The 24,662-nt window shown below is 38.9% G+C and overlaps 1 protein-coding gene across 1 annotated transcript in view; it reads right to left on the reverse strand.

Moving 5' to 3' along the window:
• Positions 1-7,723: 7,723 nt before the first annotated feature.
• EXOC2 (exocyst complex component 2) overlaps positions 7,724-24,662 on the reverse strand; it is a 105,284-nt gene continuing 88,345 nt past the window's right edge. Inside the window, exons 23-27 of the mRNA XM_026039754.1 lie at positions 18,347-18,402; positions 15,052-15,174; positions 12,641-12,702; positions 10,819-10,878; positions 7,724-8,587 (exon numbers count right to left, since the gene is read on the reverse strand). Coding sequence (XP_025895539.1) covers positions 8,494-8,587; positions 10,819-10,878; positions 12,641-12,702; positions 15,052-15,174; positions 18,347-18,402 — 395 coding nt within the window. The 3' untranslated portion in view covers positions 7,724-8,493. The remainder of the gene's footprint in view (positions 8,588-10,818; positions 10,879-12,640; positions 12,703-15,051; positions 15,175-18,346; positions 18,403-24,662) is intronic.

Consider the following 24,662-nt stretch of genomic DNA (forward strand, 5'->3'; position numbering starts at 1 on the left):
CCTGAACTCACCTGGTAAATAGGAAGGTCAGCTTCCCTGAGCTTCACTCTGTGGGGCAAATATAAAAGCAAGGGAGTGTCTGCTTGGAGTGATCTACCTGGGAAGAGGTTGAGGAGATGAAAACTGTCTCTGGTAGCTCCTATCTCCTGCTGGCATCTCTGTCACAGTGTTAGTTTTATTCCAGGGTCAAAATGCCACACTCGGTAGCAGACTGTGTGTAACAGAGTCTCTTTGGCCTGAGAGAAAATCTTTGCTACAGAGAGGTTAGGATTGAAACAATGTACTGGTGGAGATACAGTTAGAAAGAAAGAGAAGACACCGGCACTGCAAAATCTCCTTCAAGTAACAACCCCAAATAAATCAAGCACATCACAGACCCTTTCCAATAAAAACTGAAGTAAATCAAACCAAGTCAAAACCAAAAGAGACACAAAAAACTAAAAAAACCCAACCAACTCCAAAACTCTCACAAAGTTGGATTTCACAGGAATGTGATGACTTGAGTAGATGAAAACCCAAACAGAACTTAAATATGAGGAGTGGGGGTAGGGGTAAGATGGATAACAGAAGAAATGCTTGGAGCATCATTCCAAAACTCCCAACATTTTGTGGTGTGGAGGCCGCTGGRGATGGTGCTCAAGCAGCTCTGCAGAGCTTTGTTCCCCTCCCGCTCTCTGCAGCTTGATAAAAGAACAGGAAGGATGTTTGATTGCAGATTGGCCACCAGCCACTTTCAAAGGGGAGTCATTTAGCGAGATTCACTCATATTTGTATAAGCTCAAACAAAAAAGGAACAACATTGGTAAAGCGGCTAGACAGATCTTGCAAAAACACTTCATCTTGGACACCACTGATGGGAAAAACACTCTGTTACATAGAATGCAGCATTATGAATACTGATAACACCTCCCAGCAAGCCTCAAACATCTATTTCCAGATGAGTGTTAACTACCACGTGGTCAGTTAAAACTGACCATATTGTGCAAAAGCCTCATTATTGCAGCCCTAGTGTTGGTTTTACTTTTCTTTAAATATAGGCACATATAGGAGGCCTTTTAGCTAGCTGTTCGTTTGTATGACACACCAGAGCTGTCATACTCGGACCAAAATCTGTGAACTGTTCAACCTAAAGTGGTCAGCTTGACTAAAAAGGCTCCCCAGAAAGGCTGAGCCATTTTTAACAGTGAATATGGTTTTCAGTTACTACCCATAGTGGAAGATGCTTAGTCTGACTTGAGGTTGTAAAATAGAACCCACAAAGTTTCTTCAATTATTTTAGTGATATGTGACTTCCAGAGATACTGAGAAAGCTCTTGAAGTTTGGATTAGTTTTCATTCATGAGAACTTTTTTCTTTTTCCTCTCATCTTTTTTAAAAACACCTCACAGATAAAACTTGACACCATTCACCTTTAATAGGAAATTCTGGAGAGCATGTTGTGATGGGCAGAAGAGAGATTCAAGCCCTGGCATATCTTAGTTCCATGCTGCCACTGGCACTGACTCACGGGGAGCTGGAGGTGACTCACCTGGCCCCTCTGCACCTCACCTTGCACTGCTAGGGAGACTGCGACACACTTCGTGCCACAGCTCAGTTATTTCAGAGAATCACAGAATGATTAAGAGACCCGTAGAGACCATCTAGTCCAACCCCCCTGCTCCAACAGGGACACCCAGAGCACGGGGCACAGGGCGGCATCCAAGCGGGTTTTGAAGACCTCCAGAGAGGGAGACTCCACAGCCTCCCTGGGCAGCCTGTGCCAGGGCTCTGTCACCCTCACAACAAAGAAGTTCTTCCACACATGCAGATGGAACTTCCTGTGTTTCAACTTGCACCCATTATCCCTTGTCCTGTCACTGGTCACCACTGAGAAGAGTTTGGCCTCTTCCTCCCTACATTGTCCCCTCAGGTACTTATACATATTGATCAGATCCACTCTCAGTCTTCTCTTCTCCAGGCTAAACAAGCCCAGCTCACTTAGTGTTTCCTCATACAAGAGATGTTCCAGTCCCTTAGCAGTTCTACATCGCTTTTGTACTGGGGAGCCCAGAACTGCACCCAATACTCCAGGTGCAGCCTCACCAGAGCTGAGTAGAGGGGCAGAATCACCTCCCTCGACCTGCTGGCAACTCTCCTCCTGATGCAGCCAGGATCCCATTGGCCTCCTTGGCCACGAGGGCACACTGCTCACTCATGGTTAACTTAGTGTCAATTAGGACCCCCAGGTCCTTCTCCATGGAGCTGCTTTCCTAATCTGTGCTGGTGCCTGGGGTTATTCCTCCCCAGGTGCAGGACCCTGCACTTGTCCTTGTTGAACTTCAGGAGGTTCCTCTCTGCCCAACTCTCCAGCCTGTCCAGGTCCCTCTGGATGGCAGCACAGTCCTCTGGAGTGTCAGCCACTCCACCCAGTTTGGTATCATCTGCAAACTTGCTCAGGGTGCCCTCTGTGCCCTCGTCCAAGTCATCGATGAACAGGTTGAACAGCACCGGGCCCAGTACTGACTTTATCTCAGTCTTGTAGCAGAATTCATGTTTAACACCTTGAACAAAGCACCTCAAAAAAGTTTCTCACGACCATCTGAGCTACATGAAAAGCCACCTACACTAGCTATTAGGAAAAGTCAAGAATTCCTCTTTAAATATTAACTACAACACTTTAGAAGTCTTCAAAACTACAGCTTAGGCCTTCCTCTGTTCTGAGTCAACACCTTAGACAATCACATACTGCTTTGCTCCTTCTTTCTGGCCCAAGGAATCTTCTTTACTGCAGAGCTTAAACAGAGGAGATGGAGACTCCTCATCCCCAGCACAACCTGCAGCACGTCCATGACATGGCTGAGAAACACAAGGGAGGACACAAAACCTCTTTCTGAAAGGATACCCCACCTGGGGTCCTCTCTTGAAGACTCCAGTGGCTGCCTGTACATGGAGCTCCTGGCTGTAGGAGGGAAAACTTTGGTTGTAGGACTGCAGTTACACTTTAGATGTGAGAGTGATGTCTGTAGCTGACGAGCACTACTGAGGGGGTTAACACAGTTCAGATGGATCCGTATAGCACTTTTAGAAGAAAAATGCGGATTGAATGCATGATACCAAGCCCCAGACAAAGGATCCTGGAAGAGTGGAGTTTACTGAGCTTCAAAAAGAAATGAGACGTTCACACACGAGAGGCCCACAGAAAAATTACAGTTTGCTCAAAAATGAATCCATGAAGCACTTGGGTTGGTATGGTGCCCATTGATGTCCATCTTTCCGTTCGGACGTTTCATTCAATAACTGCTCAGAAAGCACAACTGGACCCTGATGGCAAAGGACATCTTCATAAAACATGCCTACAAGATGTTTTCCTTGGACAAGCTATCTATCTAACTGTAACTTTTGAAATGTAGGACAGATTTTATCTTTGCATAACAAATCTTCATTGAGTTTGTCACATTTGCTTGTTTGTACATATAACTATGAAAAGTTATATATACACATATAACTATATACATAACCGTCTGTCTATATTTAGCAGTTGTATATATTTGTAGCATTTTGATTGCTACATAAAATCACCTTACTCTCCAGCCCTGGTGGCCTGAAACGTTTGAAGAGCAAATGTTAGAGACCTGTTGTCTTCCCTGCACTGGCTGTACTTTTGAGCTTAAAGGTGCCTAACAACATTTTTACCTCAATGGTTGAGAGCTCTCTGGTCTTTATTAATTCATTTTCAAATCTCTGTCTACACGTACTTACGCCAAGTTCTAAAAATAAGCAGCGCCGTTAACATTCTGAATTTTAATTATCTACTGAATATCTAAAGAGATAAGCTGGAAGGGGAAGCCCCTCTGCGAGCAGAAGTACAATCCAGTTAAATGAGTGAAATTTATCAGAAAAAGTGAGTAATGAGCACTGAGGAACTGTCTCATTTTGCTTATTTTACTTTACAAATTATCTGATTTGACATTCTGTGCTAAAAATCTGCTTATGAACCAAGAAAACCAAAGGATGTAATCCACTAGGTTGAAGCAGAATCTCTTGCCACAGACATTTTTCTACAGTACTACTGCAGCATAAAAAAACCTCCCATGCCACTGAAATGCAGACACTCATGGTTGTTTCTAGATCATCACACATTGAGAAATACCTGGGTGAGCTGCACTTTGGGTTTCAATCTCCTGGTTTTCTGCCTTAATTTCACTGCGTGTGTCCTAAATGCCAAAGGAGATGATAACGCAGGAAGCATGAACCAAAGCTTCCAAGAACCAAGTCCCATTCCCTACCTCCACATCCAGGTCCACGTCAGGAGTTAAGGTGAAGATAATTCTTCTTCCCAGATTAACTCTTGTCTACTGTTTGATGTCTTTTTAATGAGCTGCACCAAAACTATCACTCCATTCCATTTAGCCCCTTTTGCCTGGGAATGGCAAGGAATATTTTACACTAAAGTTATTTCATAAGAAAGAGACGAAAGGGTGCCAAAACAGGCTATAAAACCAAGCATGTGCTAATAGCATCTGTTACAAATAAGGCTGGATTCCACTTTCCATTGTCTTACTCCTTTTTCCTCAAGTTGTTTAAATTTTCCAGTTCAAAAGGAATTTGGCTGAAGATTTTCCTTACTTGGTCTTAACCTCAAGGAGGATTGCAGAAAAGCTGTACAAAATCTATTAGAAGCCTTTAAATAATGGGAGCATGAGAGAAAAGGAACAGAGACTTTTCTTCTCCTTGGACATTCAGGCTAGAAAATATTAGGTGCAATAAACGATCTCCTCATGACTGTTTGATCTCTAAAATAAACCACAGAACTGTTAATGTTGCCACTCCAAAAGCAGCAAGTTTTCCCCTGTGCTCCACAGGAAAGTAGCAGCAAAATGTGTCATTTAAGTTATTCGCTAATGCATTTTTCAAATGGACTTCAAGGATGCACTGGTGTTTCTCCAGATGAAAGCCCTCTTAGGCTGTCAGGTCATATTGAAAGTAGTAGGTAATTTACATGACAAACACTTTCCTGAAAGGAATTCACCATTTTAGGACATATTTCCTTACCACCTTAATTCCTTAGAGCTCTTAGAGCTGTGAAACTTGAGGAGCACCAAGAGAGGACACAGGAGGCAAAGTGAACGATGGTTTTACCAGTATATGGACAGGTGGAAGGTAAGTTAGTGACAAATATCCAAGGCTCTAAATCCAACCAGTAAATGCTGTTGAGCCTTTCAGCACCCTGGTATCTCTTCCTTTAAATGCCTGGCTTCTGAACACAGCAAGAAAAGCTACAGGAGGTATTCCTGTGCTATTTGTATTTCATTGTGTTTATCTTGGATTGCAAATTAGCTGATTTTCCACTAACAATCTTTTAAACGAATTTACAAGTCATAATAATTTTTATTTTATTCTTAAGGATAAGAGCCAGCAAAAAGTTCATGCAAAAGAAATGCAAAAGTCCTCTGGGTAAATGGCTGGGCCAGAAATGCCGAGAGACTCCAGACCACTTTCCTGTCTGAAGTCCATCATCACATTTAACAATTATTTCCAACCTACCTGACATATTTATATTTTTGTCCCACTGAACATCTACATATGCCCAGGTGACATAATAAATGCAAGTAACATTACTAGTTTTATTGCTTATTTTATGTTTGTTAATTTGCTATCCGGATACTTCAATGAACGTCCCCTAGTTTTTCATCATTTTAATGGTGGATTTAAGGTTTTTTTTTTCTGTTGCTTTTGCTTGGTTCACAAAACATCTTATTACAGTGATATTATATTTACTTTCTATATCATCTTTGCTTACCTTCTAAACTACCCATGACAACTCAAAATAAATATTCAAAAATGCAATAATAGGAAAATGCTTCAACACCTCCATAGGCTGATTACCTCAACACAGCATATTATGGTTGAATTCTCCTATAAGTCTTCACGTATTTTTAGCAAGTCATATTTTATAACCTTATTATTCCTTGCTTTTTTTCTCCTAAAGGAGAAATAAAGCTCTCCAGGTTTCTATTTCAGTATCAATGTTGCTTTTATTCTTCATTCTGTATTATTTTTTGTACTTTTAGAGATTAAAAGTTCATGTAATAATTCAGTTTATTTTCCCTTGTACTGTTTTTAGCTCTTATCTTTGCTTTAAATGTCAAAACCTTTCACTTCTGTTACTTCAATTTGATTTCCTTGCCGTCTCGCTTTTCTCTGCAAGCGCTAACTGATGGTGTATTTTGGTGTGGCCTCCTCCCTGTCTTTTCCCACTCCCACTAGCATCTTTTAAACCTCACTGTATCTTTGAGCAGTATTTTGCAAAGCCACATTGACCACTTCTTGTTTCTTGTAATCTTTTCAGAGGAACTGCAGCCTGCTCTGCCTTGGCTAGAAAGCCTCAGCAGTCCCATGTCTCTCACACAAATGGATGGTAATAAATCCATTTCTACATGATGCTCATTGATTTCCTTAATTCCACCAAACCTGATTTCTTGAAATTTAATGCATTACCTTGATTGCAGATATTTACTTCATATCAGGCTGCATGCAAGCAATATTTTGAACCCTTGCCCATTATTCACACTTGCCGTCAATGAAGAGTTTGGAAGCATTACTTTAGAGAGGCAACTAAACACAACTTAATTCCGTGTTTAAAGATAAGCAGCAAGCTTTTGTAACACAAGATTATTAAAGAGACTGGTGTTATGATAAAGAAGCACCTGAATCTATATTAATTCAGTATGGAGTGTAAAGTAAGCTTTCAATTCTTAAGAATATTTCTGATACAAATCTAAGTCTCAACAAAAGTCATAAAGAAATCATATTTCTTGGAAAAGAGAGGAATTAGGGAAAGGTTTAGGACTATCTTTCTTATTATTTTATTATTTCAAAGCTAGCTGCTTTMCAGATTGAACAGGACAGTGATTTCAGTGAATACCCAAAGCTGTGACTACACCCAGCTCAGAACAGGYAGCATTGAACAAAGCATCGCTCCAGGTGCTTAACAGTTCCCTTAGGCTAATAGGGACTTGTATTCCAAGCTTCAAACTTCTATTCAAAAGGCTGTTAGCACTTGCTTGCACACCTTTTTTTTAGAAAGAAATACATGTCCACCAAAATGTTTCTTGAAGTATTTCCTAATTAGCAGAACTGTATGGTTAAGCAAAGCAAAACAAAACAAATAAAAACCCCCAAACAATTGTATATTTTAAAGCACCTGGCTAAAGAAAAAATCCTGACATAAAAAGAAAACCCCTCTGCGTATAGCTTTTGAAAAGTCACATTAGAAATGTGCAGAAAGAATACATTGTTACTGCATATACTAATGTGTAAATCACAATTTCAGGTGAAAAAATGAAAAGTTTCCCCAAACAAGACAAACTGATATTTGGTCGCTATTATAGCTTCCTGTATTTAAATCCTAGAGTGCAAGTAAGGGTTGCATCTGGTCCTACCTGTTAGCTGGGAGGGCAGTTCTGGACCTTTCGGTAACTAYGTGCTACTGGCAGCCAATTTTTTTGTTTCTCCCTCTACATACCTGTTCCCCTCTAAATATTTTATAATTATACTATTATACTATTATAATATTTTATAATTTTACAAAAGGACTGACTAACAAGAGGGAAGAGGAAGATGGTGATAGTTGTATTTTAAGAATAAGAAAAGAYAAGAGAGAAGAAATCTGTACAACTAATGTACTCCTTAGTTATTTACATTAACTTATGCAACAGGCTGCTTGCTATTCTACTCCTTAACACCAAATAATATTTTGCTTAAACATTAAAGTAAAGCTACTAGTTCATAAGTTCAGAGCACTTTTCTGTTCATTTCCAGTGAAYGACTGTATTTCAGATATGAATGTTAACATCAATATTCAGATAGAAGGAAAAATAACATATACAGATCTGTTACAGAAGTGAGCAAATAAAAGCCTCACACTAAACCAGACTTATGACCACTAATACTGTAGATGACAGCAGATAGAAGTGATATTGTTTTAATGTAAAAGAAGCATATTGTGCTATTTATACATYATCTGTAAGTAGTAACGTTCATTGCATGCTTTTCCATAGTTTATAGAAGTTGACTCTTCCAATCACTTATATCCGTATTGCTCTGCAACTGGAAGGTAAGAATTAATGCACTGAACAGTAAGTGTAACTWCACAAAATTACAGTGACATCTGCCGAAATATATTTAAACATATTTTAACAAATGAAACAGAGATTGCAGCACATAAATGAAAATTACTTCACACATACAGAGCCAAGAGGAGTGTATGTAAACAAACCTGGCTTAATCCATGCCACACAATGCAGTATGCTAGACAGAAAATCATTCTACCCTGATGCTTATGAATAGAATTTTCATTCAACTGGGCGCCGTATACCCTTATTCTGAGCTGTATCTCATCTTTTCTTTTTCAAATTCCTTTCATTTTCTTCAGAGTGCTCAAAGGAACAGTAGTAGTGCAGGGAAAAGGGCAACACTGATGCATATTTCAAGTTCCCTGCATTGTGTTGCTGTCTATGTTTTCATCATTGCTGTTGAAGAAGCTTGAAAGCAGGTCAGCTGCAAGTGCATGCTGCTTTTGAATTTGTTGAGTAGCTCTTCCAGTAACCTGTAAAAGGTAAATATTTACAACTTGGCAGATTTGGAAAAGGAACAATTACCAAACATCTTGGCTATTCTGTACGAAACTTCGGATACGCTGTTTATTTAAATACAAGGCCTAAAATTGGATGTAGTTAGATAGCTAAGATTAAAGACCTTTAGAAATATAGTTCCTGAAGGAAGGAAGTTCCATAGCTCCTGAAGGAAGGAGCTATGTCCGGAAGAGGACTTAGCCACATAGATTTTATAAAGGTAATAAAACACACCTTTATATCCCTTTCCTTCCATATAAAGACCATCTCCTGAAAGAAACACATACAAAATGACAGCAAAAGGAGTGGTGAGGAAGGACCATGAGATGATGAAATCTAGAAACTGCCAGACTATGTACCATAAAATTAGCATCTCTCATCAAGGATATGTTTTTTGGTGTCTATTTTAGTTCTCAAACTTGTCTTCGGGAAGTGTTCCTTGGATTTCTCTTTAGGATCATGTCCGAAAAATTGGAGGTAGAGTAACTGTTCTGGAAGAAGTATTCATTCATTTGCAGCTATGCAGTTCTGTCCTTTACAGATAATAAAATACATTCTTTAGCAAAAAAAAAATTCAGTTATATCTACATAGCTAMCAAGAGGGTAGTTGGTGTGGTGGATAATGTTCATTCTAATCCTCAAAAGACAGGTTTAGCATCAAGAGTATTGATAGTTTTGTGGTGGAAAGTATTTATTATAACATAGTGGAGATGCATTATGAAATTTTACACCCTTGCCTGTATGTTTCAAGTATATTCTGAGGAATAAAGTGCTCCCAGAACTTTTTGCTCTACTTCAAAAACAAACTAGATGGTGGAGATATGCATTACCTCAAACTTTCAGGAAGCTGTTTATTCAACAGCCAGTAATTAACTAAATTATATTGTATAGTAAAAAATAAAAATAAAAGTCCTTAACAAAATCCGCTTCCTCAGGAATCTCTCCAGAAAACTACAGCCACAATCCTCATCAAGCATTGTAGTAATGACTTTGGTTTAAGAGAAAGGAACAGCTCTAAATCAGTGCATAAATGTGTGTTATTTAACACAAATAGGTGTAGTTTTTTTCATCATCATGAGTTGCTCCAGCTGCTGGCAATTGCAGTGGTAATAAGCTAGGGAACACAAGAAGTTGGACACTGTGTGGGGCTCATAATCCTGAGACAGATGTAAAAATGATGCAGTCCTTGTTCTCGTCTGTTCCACAGAGCTCAGATGATGGTGAGTAAGTCAACACAATCCGACAGGTGTTTCGGAAAGTCTGAGTTGAAAGAAGAACTCCCCTTACTCAAAACTGATCCTATCTTTAATAAAGAAGAAGATAAGGCACGAAGATAGCTTGTGGCCTGCTGCAGGGAACTAGTGAACAATAGGTTCGAATAAACAGGGGACTTCTCGAAGAAGGCAGGATTTGCAGACCACACAGGCTGAACAGGCCTGTATCCTGTATGTAGACCCTACAGGATCTAGATGAGTCTACACAGTACTTTAAATTATGAATGTTAAGTGCAAACTGATTTGATGCAGCTCAGCTCCAGAAGATACCATAATACCAGTCTCAAAATAGCTACATTTATATTAATATACTCATTACAAATCATGCCTGGGTTTACTATGCTGCACTCTATAAAGCTATGCTTATAACATAAACTATCAAATGCGAGGCTGGATGCAGAAAAGCAGCTTGGTTATCAAAGATTGCTGTCCTGTGCAAGGAGGAACCCAGAACTCCTCCTCTTGACATTATGGAAGAATCACAGACCTTTCTTATTCATTTTTAAAAAGAAACAAGTTCTCCAAATATCATCCGGCAAAAACCTGTACTTTGCACCTTGGTCATTTTTAATTGCTGTTAAAATCAGCAAGACGAGACAAGGGAGCCCACTGAAACCAATAACAGTGTAGAAGGTTTAACTGACTGAAATTAAAAAATAAATACAAGGCTATAGTGAACTGGAAAGTCTAGGATGGGAAAGGGAGGTGCACCACAAAGCCATTGGCTCTCCTGTATAATTTAATAGGCCACAACTGAACGTGAGCCTAGCTTATTTTCAATACTGTCCAAAGACGCTTTCATGCTGTAACTCAGAAGAGTAAAATAGAGCGAAGGTCAGCCCTCTCGCAACGAAGTGCTGATAGAACCATGAAAAAATAACAGAACCAGAACTAGACACCAGAAAGGAGAGGATACAGTGCACTATACTCACTTTTTGTCTGTTCCACTTGAGAGCTGAGGCAAGGCTTCCAATGCCTGCTTAAAGCTTGAGCTGTAAGGAGAACAAAAGTACTTATTTTCCTTCTCAGTAGTTTTTCTGTAGATAGTTCATAGAGACGTGACATATTTTATCCATTCTTCTTATCTCAATAAGTTAACAAAATACCAGGTCAACACTTGGCATTTATGTGCCAACTGTATATGATGTGCCAACTGCCTCAGACAGGTCACTTTACAGTCCTAATCTAACAGACATAAAAACAAAATGCTAAATCAGTGGCTCATTTAAGACAGTGGTTGATGTCTTGGATTCTTCAGTTATGACACTAAGTGCCAACCTATCTTCTGCCTTAAYTAAGTGACCATCAGAGCATGAAGCACAAGGATAACACTGATCTTGGCTTTCTGTGCTCAGCAGACAGGTCACTACATTCTCTCTTACGGGAGAAACCCTAAGTGAAAATTATAGTAGGTTTGCATTGAGGTAACACAGAATCATAAAACTGTTTTGACTGGAAGGGTCCTCTGGAAATTATSAGGTCCAACCRCCTCTCAAAGCAGGACCAACTTTGCATTTAGAGAGGGCTACTTGGCACCTTGTTCAGTCAAGGGTGGATATTTCSAAGGATGGAGATTCCAGACCTTTCTCAGCAACCTGAAGCACAGGTGCAGGGAACAATGCAAGACCTGCACAGATGTGTACAATATTCTGTCAGCAAAAGATTAACATGGCTGCTTGTACCACCAGTTGGTGACAAGTCTAGGAATAAAAAGGCATTGGCTTTCTGGAGTTTGCTCCGTTTTGCTCGTATGCTGATTGGAAACAATAGCACTTAATTTTGCCCAATTTGAGCTGCTGCCCAGCTAGGCCTTCATCACCATCAGACATTCAGAATAGGGAAGTGAGCCCTTCCAAGCTGAATGCAGCGGCAGCACAGAATATCACACGTGAGATTATGAAGATACATTAGAGACTTAGGCCTTAACAACCTCCCCTACGAGATTCTGATCAGGTGACATGACTGAACTGCAATTGGTAACACCAGGCCTAACAAAATGTAGGTAATCTAGTTTAATGAATGAATATGCTCATATCTAATCCCAAGGATCCTCAACTAACAATTTGCCATCACTCAGTCCACATTATTCAGAACTGCAGACAGCTATCATAGTTTGTGGTTTTTGAAGTCTTGACTGCACSAGCCACACATGCCGCTAGTGCTTTTCTTTCTTATGTTTGTATCTTCATTATCTTTGATTTTGTACCAACCGAAAGGTGTTAAATTGCTGAAAGCCTTCTAGAGGCTTTCCTGCTAAGAGGCAGAGGGAAGCTGAACACATTTTCCCTGGTCAGAAGTGTGGAAAAGTGAATTGTGCAAACTTATAGAGAGCCCTGATTTTCCATATCCCTATCCTGCCAGTGACTGGTTCTACCTTATTTCTGAAATATGTGGCAGGCTTTTTGCAGTAGGCTGCATGAGACTCCTGTGAGAAACTGGATGAAACTCAGTGGCAGCTGCCTTTGTTGTGTTTCAGCACTGTTTTCCTCATCCGATGAACTATGTTTTTTTAAGGCAAGAGTATAAGATACTTAGTTTGAACCAGCAAATTCAAATTAATAACAACAACAAAATGTAACCATTGTCTTTGTACCGATAAAATCTTAATGAGAACCTGTTTCCTAAATACATGCTTAATATATCACATATTCTATTTGAAGCACAGTTTCCTGAAAACACTTTATATTATGTCTTTTTCCATGTTTACCAYGGATTTTATTGCAATGAAACAATACAAATTACTGCACATCTTACTTGCTTTCCGGTGTTAGGTATATGGCCACAGCATCTCTCAAAGCACAGATTTCAAGTCTTGCCTAAAGACAGAAACACAAGTATTGAAACAACCTTACAAGGCCTTTTGGTCGATCGAATATTAGTACCACAGAGCTTCATCTGCTCTGAAGCAGCCTTGGCCTTAACCGCTTGTTTTGTGTATTTTTGGTTGCCACGCAGCCATGTCAGTTAGGAAAGTGCTAAAAGGAACAGTCTCCTACTTTTGATTCAAGTCAAATGGTTTGTACAGTCACTATGACTAGGTAGTCGTCTAGAAACATTGGGCTGTCTCTCAGTAACCGTAATGAATCTTGAATTCTGCTCCATCTTTTCTGTGCGATGATAGAACGTAAAGAGAAGACAAAGAGAAGACATTACCTTAAGTTTTCTGCTGATTCCCCTGAGACCCACATTTTTTTTAAGTACTTATAGTAAGTTTAACTTTTCACAGCATGGCTTGGCCGGTGGGGAGGAAACAAAAATCTGTCAATATATGTTTTATTCTTCATTTTGGTTTTTTTTTTGTTACTTTTTCTCCATCAGATGAGGAAGGACTCTCATCTGTCATCTGGTGGGCAAGCAAGCTTGGGGATTGCATGTCTAGGTCTGGCAAACTATAGAGGAGAATGAACTATGCAAAGTTCACATATCTTTCTTCAGGCTAGGAAATGTAATCATTGTCACTGCCTGTTCTATATGAAGCCAGAATATACTGAATGCAGTCAATACTTAAAGAACTTATTCCATACAAATATTGAGAGCTGCACCCCAATTCAGATTCAGCTCTTGTCCACTTCATACGATTTAATTCTGCTAGTTATTACAGAAATTGACATAAATTTGGTCAAAATGTACATCACAGCATTATTTAAAAAAACAAAACTTTATATAATGCAATACAGAAATTTGATCCCAATTCCTATTAAAGTTTTTCTTTATTATTTTCTATTTTATTTTTTATCTCCCCATCATCTCCCTTTTTCCTGTGTAGGAAGCCAGGAGCGATTTATGCTTTTCTTTTTCTTCAGTACAGAACTTTCTGGCAGAAAATAAAATGTAGCCAATCACACGTTTTATATTTGTAGGAAATATTCTTCTCATTGCAGAATGCTTTGCCTTTCTTTGTGTGGCCCTCCACAATGAATAGTCTAGGATTTCTTTAAGTCTTACATATAAGATTTTGGACTCTTAAGTTCTAGGAGGTAACAGTGCAGTGGGAATGTCACGTTCTCAAGTGCTTGAACAAACACAGTGGAAGAGCAAAGCCTGCAAAAGTCAGGATCATCTGATACAGGAAAACTGACATGAGCTTCTCTTGTCAAAGTCTGATACTCCATACAAGGGATGTAGAGTTGATCAATCTGACTGGTCCAGACTATTCTCAGACTTTTATTCGAATTTTATTCGAATTATACCGAATTTTCTGTCTTCATAGAAAATGGTAAAGAACCATAAATGACAAATTTACAGCAGGGAGGGAAGATGCTTTCAATTACAGCTTTAGGCAGCAAGTTTATAAGACAGGTCATCTAGTCAAAGAAAAATTATATACAGGTAACCTCCTCATTGGTCTTGGACCSGTTTAAAATGACCCACCACCCATCTTATTGCTGTGCTCTTATGGCTGTGATCATCTTACCTTAATTCTCTGTCAAGAGCAATTGCTTATACAATTAGAAAATAAGGCTATTAAGGCTAAGACTATTTAAATAGTTTCCCATCATAACATAAGATTGCTGTCACACACAGTAAAAACACGGTGGCTGTTTTTGCCATCCTAGCACAGTCACAGCAATCACTGAGTCGGTGCGATTTTTTTTATTCTCACAGACTCCTTTCAAACTTATTCTATAACTAATACAACCAGTCCAGTCAAAAATGAAGAGAGTGGTATAAGAGGAGCTGTCCTAACCATGCAACAGTAGCTAACACAGAATTAAACAAATTACTAACAAGTTCTGCAAAGACTTGCAAGATTCTATAGTATCACATTTTCAAGGTCATAACTCTCAAAAGATCCTAACCCCTTTTTTTTTTTTTTTTTTTTCTTTCTTCTTCTTTTTAAGGAAATGTTTAGTTACCAAGGCAAAGACAGTATTTAGTAATATTTCAAATTAATGTCATTATGATGCTTTTTCTCTTTGAGACATAGTAACCTTTTATGTACTCAGATGCAAACTTCACTACAATATAATCAGACCCCCCAAATGGAACTGTATCTACTATTATGCAGTTCCAGCATCTYAAATCATACTGAACTAACCTGAGAAATAGGTTGCATTCTAACATTTTTTACCTCCTTGTTTGTTTCCAACTAATATATGGATTACACCTCTGTCACTGTTAGTTTCCTAAATTCAGATCTTTGACAATGGAAAATATTCAAGTACCTGTAAAGCTCCATTTTTACTGAAGAATGAGACACATTGCATCAGTCGGCTCAGTTCTTCAGACACTGCTTCTACAATCCTTGACATCACCCGAGGAACCAAGTCTTTGGAAATGGTAAATACCTGGTAGTTATAAAGTAAGAAGCATGAGCATCTATTAACAGAAATATTTCACACATTAACATTTTAATAAAAACACCTTGAAGGGATCACTTTGCTTTGATTGATGGACAAGGAAGATCAAAACAACTGCAATCTGAAGACTGTCTTTGTCATCTGCCCCGTACTTTGAGCAATTATCTCTGTTAATAGTAACATGAGCTACATGATTGAAACTATGACTTTTTTTTGAGGCGCATAAAACCTGCTGGCTCAGCTAGACACCAAACTATCTACCCTATCCTAATGGATACAGAGAATCAGGTGGTCACGGAGAGATCACTATTTTGTGAATAGCACCTTCAATTCAGATAAATAAGTCACATCACCCTGATTACATGTTCAGCTATATTTTACTTAGGCATTTTGCAATTTCTTGCAAAATTCCTTTACACGTGGCAAAGACTCAGCCGYACACTTGGCAAACCACTGTCAGACAGCAGGTATTTTTAAGCTCTATGACAGAGACCCAGATTTAAAAAGACTTGAGAGTATGATGGTGTAAAGGATTTACATTTAAATTCTTCTACTGCTGCTAATGCTGCAAGAACATTACATCTCATTTTTTTTCTATGCATCAAGACTATCTTTTTCACTACATATCAGTAAAACTTTGTAAAATTGCACTTGGATCTTCCATTAGAGATTCAGAATAGTGACTGCATTGGAACAAAACAAAACATTGGAACATTGGAACAAAACAAAATTAAACATTAGATCTATGCCTGCAAAAGAGCATGAAGTAACCAGTCTTCCCTACAGTAAGCTTTAAGGAAGCGAAAAATTGCTGGTGAATTGAAAAAATACACATATATACATGATGTTTGCACAGAACTGGGAAAACACATGGCAAGAGGTTGGAATACAGAGGAAGTGAGATTATAGGTTAGGCAGATCAAAAGTCTACCCAAACTTAAAGGTGATGATAAAGCTAACTAAAATTGCATGAGGTTGGACAGGGGGAAGATGACAAAAGGAACTGAAGATGGTGTGACTGCAGTGGTAAAAGCAGGATGAAACTGCAGAGAGTTTTTAAACTTTTTCTTTTTTTTTCAAATTTCTACTTTAAAATCACCCAAAAAWTAAAGAGTTGAATTTCTTGCTAGGAGACCTTTATTTTATGTGAATTTTAGATCTGTTATGTTTGACAAGGAAATATAGCAATTAACAGAAGATACTCATGCAAGTAGGTAAAGGTGAGTTAAGGGAAGAAAATTTAATGCAAGATTCATATCCAGTTTTGAGTTATTTGAGAAATAAATTATGTAWCAGGGATCCTACAAAGCTGACCATTAAAAAAGGCAGTTTTGCATCACAAGTGCACTGACCCCGCATAACACGCTGGCTATCAGTCATTCACACGACTGATAATTCAAACATGCAGCCTACTTTAAACTGCTTTGGCCCACAAAAGCTAGGTAGCTGACAAATGCAGTAAGGAAGAAAAATGCTAAAAATCTGTGAAGGGGTCATTTTATTCAGCAGCAAATACTGCTGAGCAACTCAACACATATGTACCAGGAATACACTCAAATAATCTTCTACTGAGAAGAAAATGCTTGCACCTACGACGAGTACTCTTGAAGTTACTATACACAGAATCCAGGAAAAAAAATTCTCAGCACTGGTGAATCATCACAATATTGCAATAAGAAGCCCTATTTTGATTTCAGTTAGATTTGTATTCTAAGGCAGAGAAACAATTTTTGTTCCATTTCAGTCTATGGACTTTCAGCTGATGGTTAATTTCTGCTGTTTCAAACTATAGAAACCGACAGCTTTAATAGCTAAACTTAAAGTTGACCGAGCTTACAGAATTTCATCAGAAAACAGTGGAAATGGGAGTTTCATCTTGACACATGTTTTCATATTTCTGCAACAATTCACATGTAGAAATTTATGAAACACCCTATTTGGGCCAAAATCAGTCTCGGTCTCAATTAAGTCAGAAAGACTGGGCACCTTTCTGAAGCAGAATTTTAATGAATGTGCCAATTTACAAGGTTAAGTTAGTAAGTCACAAATGCCTTTGAATTTCTTTTAAAAATAAAGCACTCATTTTTATTTTTATTTTGATTACACTGAAAAACAACATTAAACAAATGAACGTCGTGTTGGTGAATCTTTCTGTTTATTACCTCAGCCTAATGCATCTGTCTTAAATGCAGCAATGCTTGGGTGAAAACTGCTATAATTCAGTACTGAAACTGAAGCAAAAAAACCCAAGTGTTTGATGAAGTTTTTGGGTTATTTTACTTTATGCTTAGCATAGCAATTTAAGAAGCAGTGAAATAAAAGATCTCAAGTGAATCATCTATGGTCTTAAATGAATGCAAGAGTTGATTTGTGTTAGTTTGAAAGGTAGCCCTGGTAATATGCAAGTAAGAATACAACTGACACTGCCAGCAACAGCAGTACCAGGAGCAAAAGTAAGCTGCTAACACCTTTGGTGATTAAGAGGAAAGCCTATGTAGACTAGATGCTATAACTAAAGTACTGCAGAATATTCTAGCATTTAATCACAAAAGGCCAAATAACTGTAGCTCTGCAAACTGATCATTTTAATAGTTATTTTTATTTAAAAAAATACCCCCTATTCTAAGCCATTGCATTCCCAAGGATTTGAAAAACTCYTTGTGCTACATACAGCCTATAAAATTTTCCCATTTTAAATTTCCATTCTCCATCCTATACACAAGGACATATATTGCCTTTTCACTTCAAGTGGCATATGTTGAACTTTTCTTCTAAAGCACAGACTTATTTTTACATGCTGTGGAAAATAAAGTTAAAGAGAGAGAGTGAACATCATAGATATATTTTTAATCTGTATGAAAAGGAAAGAACTGAGCTTTAGACTTTGACTTTTCTCTTCATCTGACTGCGAAAAGCACTCCAAAATGTGTAAGGGGTGTCACTGAGGGTAAAGAGGAACCGTTAATCTCCTTCTGCCTTTAAAAAGGTTAGCAGTTTCATACCTCGACACCTGAACCTAACCCAAGACACTCACATCCATAATCAGACATTTCAAAAGATGCACAGTTTTCAGGTCTCATGAAAGGTAGCATTTACCAAAGAAAATACACTGAAATTATTCATATGAATGCAAGCATCAAGCAACCTGAAGTTTTCTCACCTCTGCATGCACAGCAATGATATTCACTAATGCTTCTTTCAAATAGTTTCTGACACCTAAAGCAAAACAAAAAGGATAATTAATCACTTTCATTCCATTATCTTGACAAAGCCATAGCATTCTACTGTTAGATACTGTACATTTTCTTTTTATCTTTTACTAGCACTTTTGCAATCAGAAGCAGAAAGAGAAAGTTCCATCGCCACACCACCACAGTCTATTTCCTTTTTCAAATCAAATGGAGAAAAGCACATTTCCTTACAGCAAAAGCCAACAGGTTCATGTTTCAGTATTCTTCTTCTGTGATTTCACCAGACTTGTAATTTAATAAAAATCTATAAAAACAACAAAAAAAATCCCACTCTGGATGCCTTTGCTAAAACATATGTATCATGGCACTGAACAAGCACTACAGCTTGATAAATACTAGGGAGCCAGAAAAGAAACAGGTTGAAGAATGGTAGTCCTCAAGATGATCTCACTATTTTATCAGCTTCTCTCTCTGCTAATTATTATTGTAAATAGAAATAGCAAGGATTCCTGTTTCTCTGAATGTGGTTTAGAGGGTATTACTCATGAGAACTTATAGGAGATGTCATGCCTTAGTAGAAGTTTCCTACTGGGGAGGGTGGGAAAGTCAAACAAGCATCTGTTTATGCAGCACATAAAATGCATATCAATTTATACTGAAAGGAAATTCTACACAGGACTATGCTCAGCAGTGTAATTTTGACAGTCAGAACAACCTCTTTTTCAGGTATACTACTAGGAGTCTGGAGTAACTTTATAGAACTGGACTGCTATGGTATAAAAATCTAAAGTAGGCAAAAATCTAAAACTGTCACATTTGCTTTTCTGAGGRCCTCACTTCATGAGTGATGGCAATACAGAGAACACTGAATTCATTAAAGCATGCAGAAATGCTTGAAGTGCAAGGCAGAGTAATGAGAGAGAGTCAGCAGCYCACGGGACAGAGCAGGGTCTGATTTCAATTCCTTGGGATAAACCAGGGAAAGTGCAATGATCCCCCCATTCCCTCCGTATATTCTGCCTGCAGTTAGAGACCAGAATCCTGGAGAGAGGCGAGTGAGACCACGTAGCTCAGAGACTGGATGCGAGCGATGCTGCTGTTATAAAGATTGCCCCAGTGAACTTCTAATCAGTTCATCTTATTTGCTCCACCGTACCTCAGATAACACAGATGCAGCCACTTAAACCTACTATGAAAAATAGCTTTAAAAGAAGTTGCTTGAGYTCATTAAAATGAATTACTTTGTGGGAGAACAGAGTACAGCTGTCTCAGTTGTGTTCATTGATAATAAATTAGACTAATCGCTTGTCCTGCAACTTACACCAAGATCTAAAAAGMAAACACCGGAATGGATTTTTACCTATGGTAAAAATCAGGTGAAAGTAGCTTAGTGTCATACATTATTAGTCCATCCAAACCCTGAGGTAAAATGGTTAACTTAAACCTCAGGGAAAGGACAGACAGATGTGTTTTTATCTTGCAACTTTGAAGGACTATGCACATGCATGGCATAARTGAACTGACCACTGGTAAACTCAGATCGGAAATTAAAAGTGCACTTCTAACCATGAGAAAATTATGTTGGGGATTCCAAACAATCTTTTGAGAACTGTAGTGGGGGATGTGGGGCAAAAGACTAAATTCTGAAAATGAAAATCTCCAGTTCCCTAGTCTTGTGTGAAAAGTTGAGGTAACAGAGGGCTGAATTTGATGACCCAGGAAGTCCCTTGCAAGCCACATTCCCATGTAACAGGTTTGCTCTCACTATGCCATTAAACATGCACTGCTCTGACCACCAGTGCTGTCCAGAAGGCACTTTCCTATCACGAAGAGAACAGAAGTAAACAGGGTATTCCCTCCCTCTTTTCTTTTCTGTATGAAGCATTTTTCAATTTTTGCATGTGAAGACAAAGTCAAACAAATATGAATGTCAGGACCCACAGGCATATTTAGTAATTGTACTATATTTTGAACAATTACAATTAAAAATATCCAATTTCTGATTYATATCACTGCACTGTTTGTGGTGGGCTTTGTTGAAGCAAAGTATTACTTTTCTGGAGTACGATTCATTGGAAATACAAGCACTGGCACCCAACTGTGAATTTGTTGTGAAATTCATTTCAAAATGAAAAAAAAATCTGTCTAGAATAGAATTTTTGTGCAGCTTTCTTCTCTATGACTGTTCAGCAGCCCACGCAATTACAGTTTTTGGGACACCATGCTGCCAGTCCTATTATACAGCACTGAAAGCTAATGCACCATGTAACTGTAGGTTGCAACTATTAGGCTAATCAAGTGAGACATAACATTCTTACGTTTAAAATACTTTTCATTTAGCATATTGAAGCACAAATACAATGCCTTCCCATAGCTTCTGACAGAAATGTGCTACAGAAAAACCTAAAAAGTCCTCGCAATTTCCCTCAGGAAAATGTTATTTTTCTGTTACAACACAACTGCATTCCACTCCCCCTCTATTCTTAACACTCAAAAATCTTGACTTGCTGAAATTCTAGCTTCCACTAACAAAGCCCTAGCAATGCTCTAAAGAAAAACAGAAAGGCAGACTTGAAGGACAGCTTTATCCATTAGCTACTGCAATGGCTCACAGAAACTTTAAGAGGCTCCATTAGGAATTTGCTACTTTGCACCAATGAAACACCTAGCAAGGTTATCCATTAGATTTAATTTCAAGTTTATGTTACCTATTAATATTTTTACAAAAGAAAACTGTCAGGTTTATATTAACACAAAATTTTAACAATACTGTAAAGCTGTAGCAAAGATAGCTGTGTGAACTACAGGAGAAAAAAAAAAGGAGTTTCTGTTAGAAAACAGAAACTAGACTAGTTTTCCAACACAAGCCAGCGAGGAGAGGTTCAGGCTGCTACCAATGGTCTCATACGTAGCCCAACAAGCAAGGTTTCTCCACAGCACTCAGATGATCGTGTTCTACTATGAAAAAGGTAGGCTCAAACTGACTGAATAAGCATGCAAAAGCTTGGAGCTGCAATGCCACATGCACAATTTTAAGACACTTTTGCCCTGCAAAGCTTGCATGCTCCAACAGAGCACAAGTTGCACGCAGGGTACTGCTGGGCTCATCAGGATGCCTTTCCAGTGCCAGAAGCCAACAAGGTTCTTCAAACATCATTCAAAACTAAGTTGACGCAGAAAGAGGATATGAGCATCAAACATTTTTCTCTCTTCTGTGGCCTTAAAAACTCACAAGTTCAAAGAGCAAACTGAAGTACAGCTAGAACAGAAGTATACAGGAAATTTTAACCTGAGCAGCCTGGGTTTGACATATTTCACCTCCTATGAGATTTGAGTCTCATTTGAAATGGGCAGCACTGGCAAAAGCAGGAATCTAATCTCACGGTAGTTTCCTGCTGTATGGGTCTTTCAGATTGCCTACTGTGCCAAAAACAGAGAGCCGGGGGTGAGGGTTAAAGCATGCAACCAGTTAGCAAGAGTAGGTGGTATCTCCGTCCCCTGGCAATCAATGTGATGGTGATGAGGATGGGAGCATACGGGTGGGAGGATATCAGGGGGAAAAAGGAAAGCTGTGAGCCAAAACTAGAGGCCAAAATAAACAGGCAGGAGCGCTAACAGCGGCTGCTCTTCTATGGAGAAGACAGAAAATCCGCTCTCTGGAATTCCAGCGGTTTGATGGCCCTCCTGCAGTTCTGCTTCTTTCTGAAAGGCAAAGTAAGGATTCAGCAGAGCTGCAAACAGTTCTTTACTAGACCAAGCTACCAGTCCAGTTGTGAGACCGACCTGCTTAATAGAAACCTAATCTTTGAGGGACTGAAAGAGAAACGAGCCCGGGGTAGACACAGAGCCACCAATTTGGGAAGCAACAGAGAGGATCCCGGCCCCTGAAGGAGGCCGCGGCTTGCAGGGGCAACGCGGCTGCCGAGGGCAGCAGCTTCTTTGTGCCTCCCAAGGGAGGACAACTCGTTGGCCTAGAGGCTTGAACATGGCTTGGTAGAGATGAGAAGACTGATGCTTGGGACTCTGATATTTCAGATTTTAAACCTACCCAGTTGCACGCAATATTTGTACAACTTATTATTCTGTTCAGTGATTTATGCCAGTAACATCAATCGGTCTGCATTTTTTTTTCTCCAGTTACTGTTTCCATAAATTACTTTTCCCCCAAAATAATTACAAACAGTGTTTGATGATCCAGAGAGATGAACATTACTCATACCTAGCTACACAGTGCTCGTGTTGACTGTTCCTGATGTTTCATTTGCTATGCTGACAGCATATTTAGGAATAATATCCCGCAAAGCAGGAAGAAATAAACAAACAAACAAAAAGGTGTTTTCATCTGCTCTAAGGGACGCATCTGCTCTTTTTAATTATTTGATATTCTTTTCAATAACATTAAGCCCTACCATCAGATTCAACTGAACCTATATTGGAGATGTTCACCTCCAAAATTCACATATATATAATAACTATAGCAAGTCACTCATGAAGTGTTTTGAACAGCATGTCAGTTAAGTTCCTGCAGCTGTGCTCTCAGCTTTTAATGTGCTACACGAAACTGCTGGAAAAMCCTGCACCTATCTGCTGCAAGTCGTTAATCAGCGTTGTGCAGTGCATATTAAAAAAGAAACTAATGAACGGCATCCACGAAACCATCTAAGTTCTTTAAACAGTCTGCTTTTAACTGCTGAATTTCCTCTAGGTTCTGGCTGCACACAGCAGCTCAAGCAACAGCAACATTTAACCAGTGCTTTTACTAGAATCATTCTAGCACGGTTCGCGTGTGGTTAGGGCATTTTTCCCTTCATGAAACTCGTGTTGTGAAGACCGCCCTATGGGCCAGCAGGATGCCCTGTAGGAAGGTCGTCTATTATTTTTACATTGGCAGTTCTTGGAAACCCTAACCRTGCTATTCAATACACTGAGAGAGAATCATCCTGCCCTGTGGAACCCACGCAAAAGTCTTGAGGTTTCCTGGCACCATCTGACCAGCCAAGCTGCCCCGCTGCCCCGCACGTGCCACGGAATTTCGCTTTTCAATTCTAATATAATATCAAAGTCATAACTTCCGACTAAAATCAAGCCGACTCTTTTTGAAAGCTAAAAAAACCAAAAACAAACAGGTAACACGGAGTGGGTGGGAGGGGGAAGAGGCATCAAAAAGTGAAACGTTGCCCGAGGTCACCGCAGGTCGCCAGAGCAGTCGGCATCGCCTGCGTGCAGAACTCACTAGAAGAATCTTCAATAGATCCGTGGGGACATATCTTGGTGCAGGAGCTCCAGGAGATCTACGGAATAACTGTTTCCCATACTTAAAGATGACTTGTCCATCACCCCTTAAAGTACAAGGAGGCTCTAACTATCAACACTTTGGCACGGCAGTGAGTAGAGATCAAGGATCATTTGTTTAAAGTCTTTCAAAAACCTCCATGTTAAAAACAATACATCAAGATGTGCTCAATTTATATAGTAATAAGTGCAGTATGTGTTTAAAAATAAATAAGTAAAAAAGAAAATCCCCAAACTATCTGAATTTCAGACTGTAGTTCCTTGAATTTAAATACAAGCGACTCCCTACTACAATTAACAGGCAAGTATCTCATCTAGCACTATGTACAATAGAGAAATTARATTTGAAGGGGAAAAAAGGATACCATATCATCTTTCATTAATGACCCTTTTCAACATCACTTGGTTCTATACATTATTCTTTYAAATCAACAGAATATCCATCTGTGTGTATGTGTGTATAAACATGTGACCTCTGTAGTAGCAAATAGGCTATAGTTAGCTATGCTATCCCATGAAATAAGCCAGAGGTCAGATTGAAGTTAAAACGAACACTGAAATATTKTCTTATTTAGTATGCAGCATATTGAAGGACCATGATTTATAACATACTTCATGTGTAGGGTATTTCAGAGATGGAAGCTGCAGACTCCTGTGCCCCGCGCTCTGGGTGTCCCTGCTTGAGCAGGAGGTTGAACTAGATCATCTCTAGAGGATCCTGCCCACCCCAACCATTCTGTGACCCTATGATTTATTACATATGTATAGCAGAAACTGTGTTACATTTTACTATTAATTGATATAATTATTATATCATTGGTCTTGTGAAACAGTTTGGAATAGTAAAGTACGTTTTTTGTACTTTACCCAAGTAAAGTACATTTTTCGTACTTGTACCCAAGACAGCACTTGTCTTGGGTTTGAAAAAGATCCAGAAAACAACGTGTGTAAGTAGCAAGTGCCCAGATGTGAAGGAAGACAATGGCCACCAAG

Source organism: Nothoprocta perdicaria, unplaced genomic scaffold, assembly GCF_003342845.1.
Source record: "Nothoprocta perdicaria isolate Ctin4 unplaced genomic scaffold, notPer1 scaffold_24, whole genome shotgun sequence".
Taxonomy (NCBI): Eukaryota; Metazoa; Chordata; class Aves; order Tinamiformes; family Tinamidae; genus Nothoprocta; species Nothoprocta perdicaria.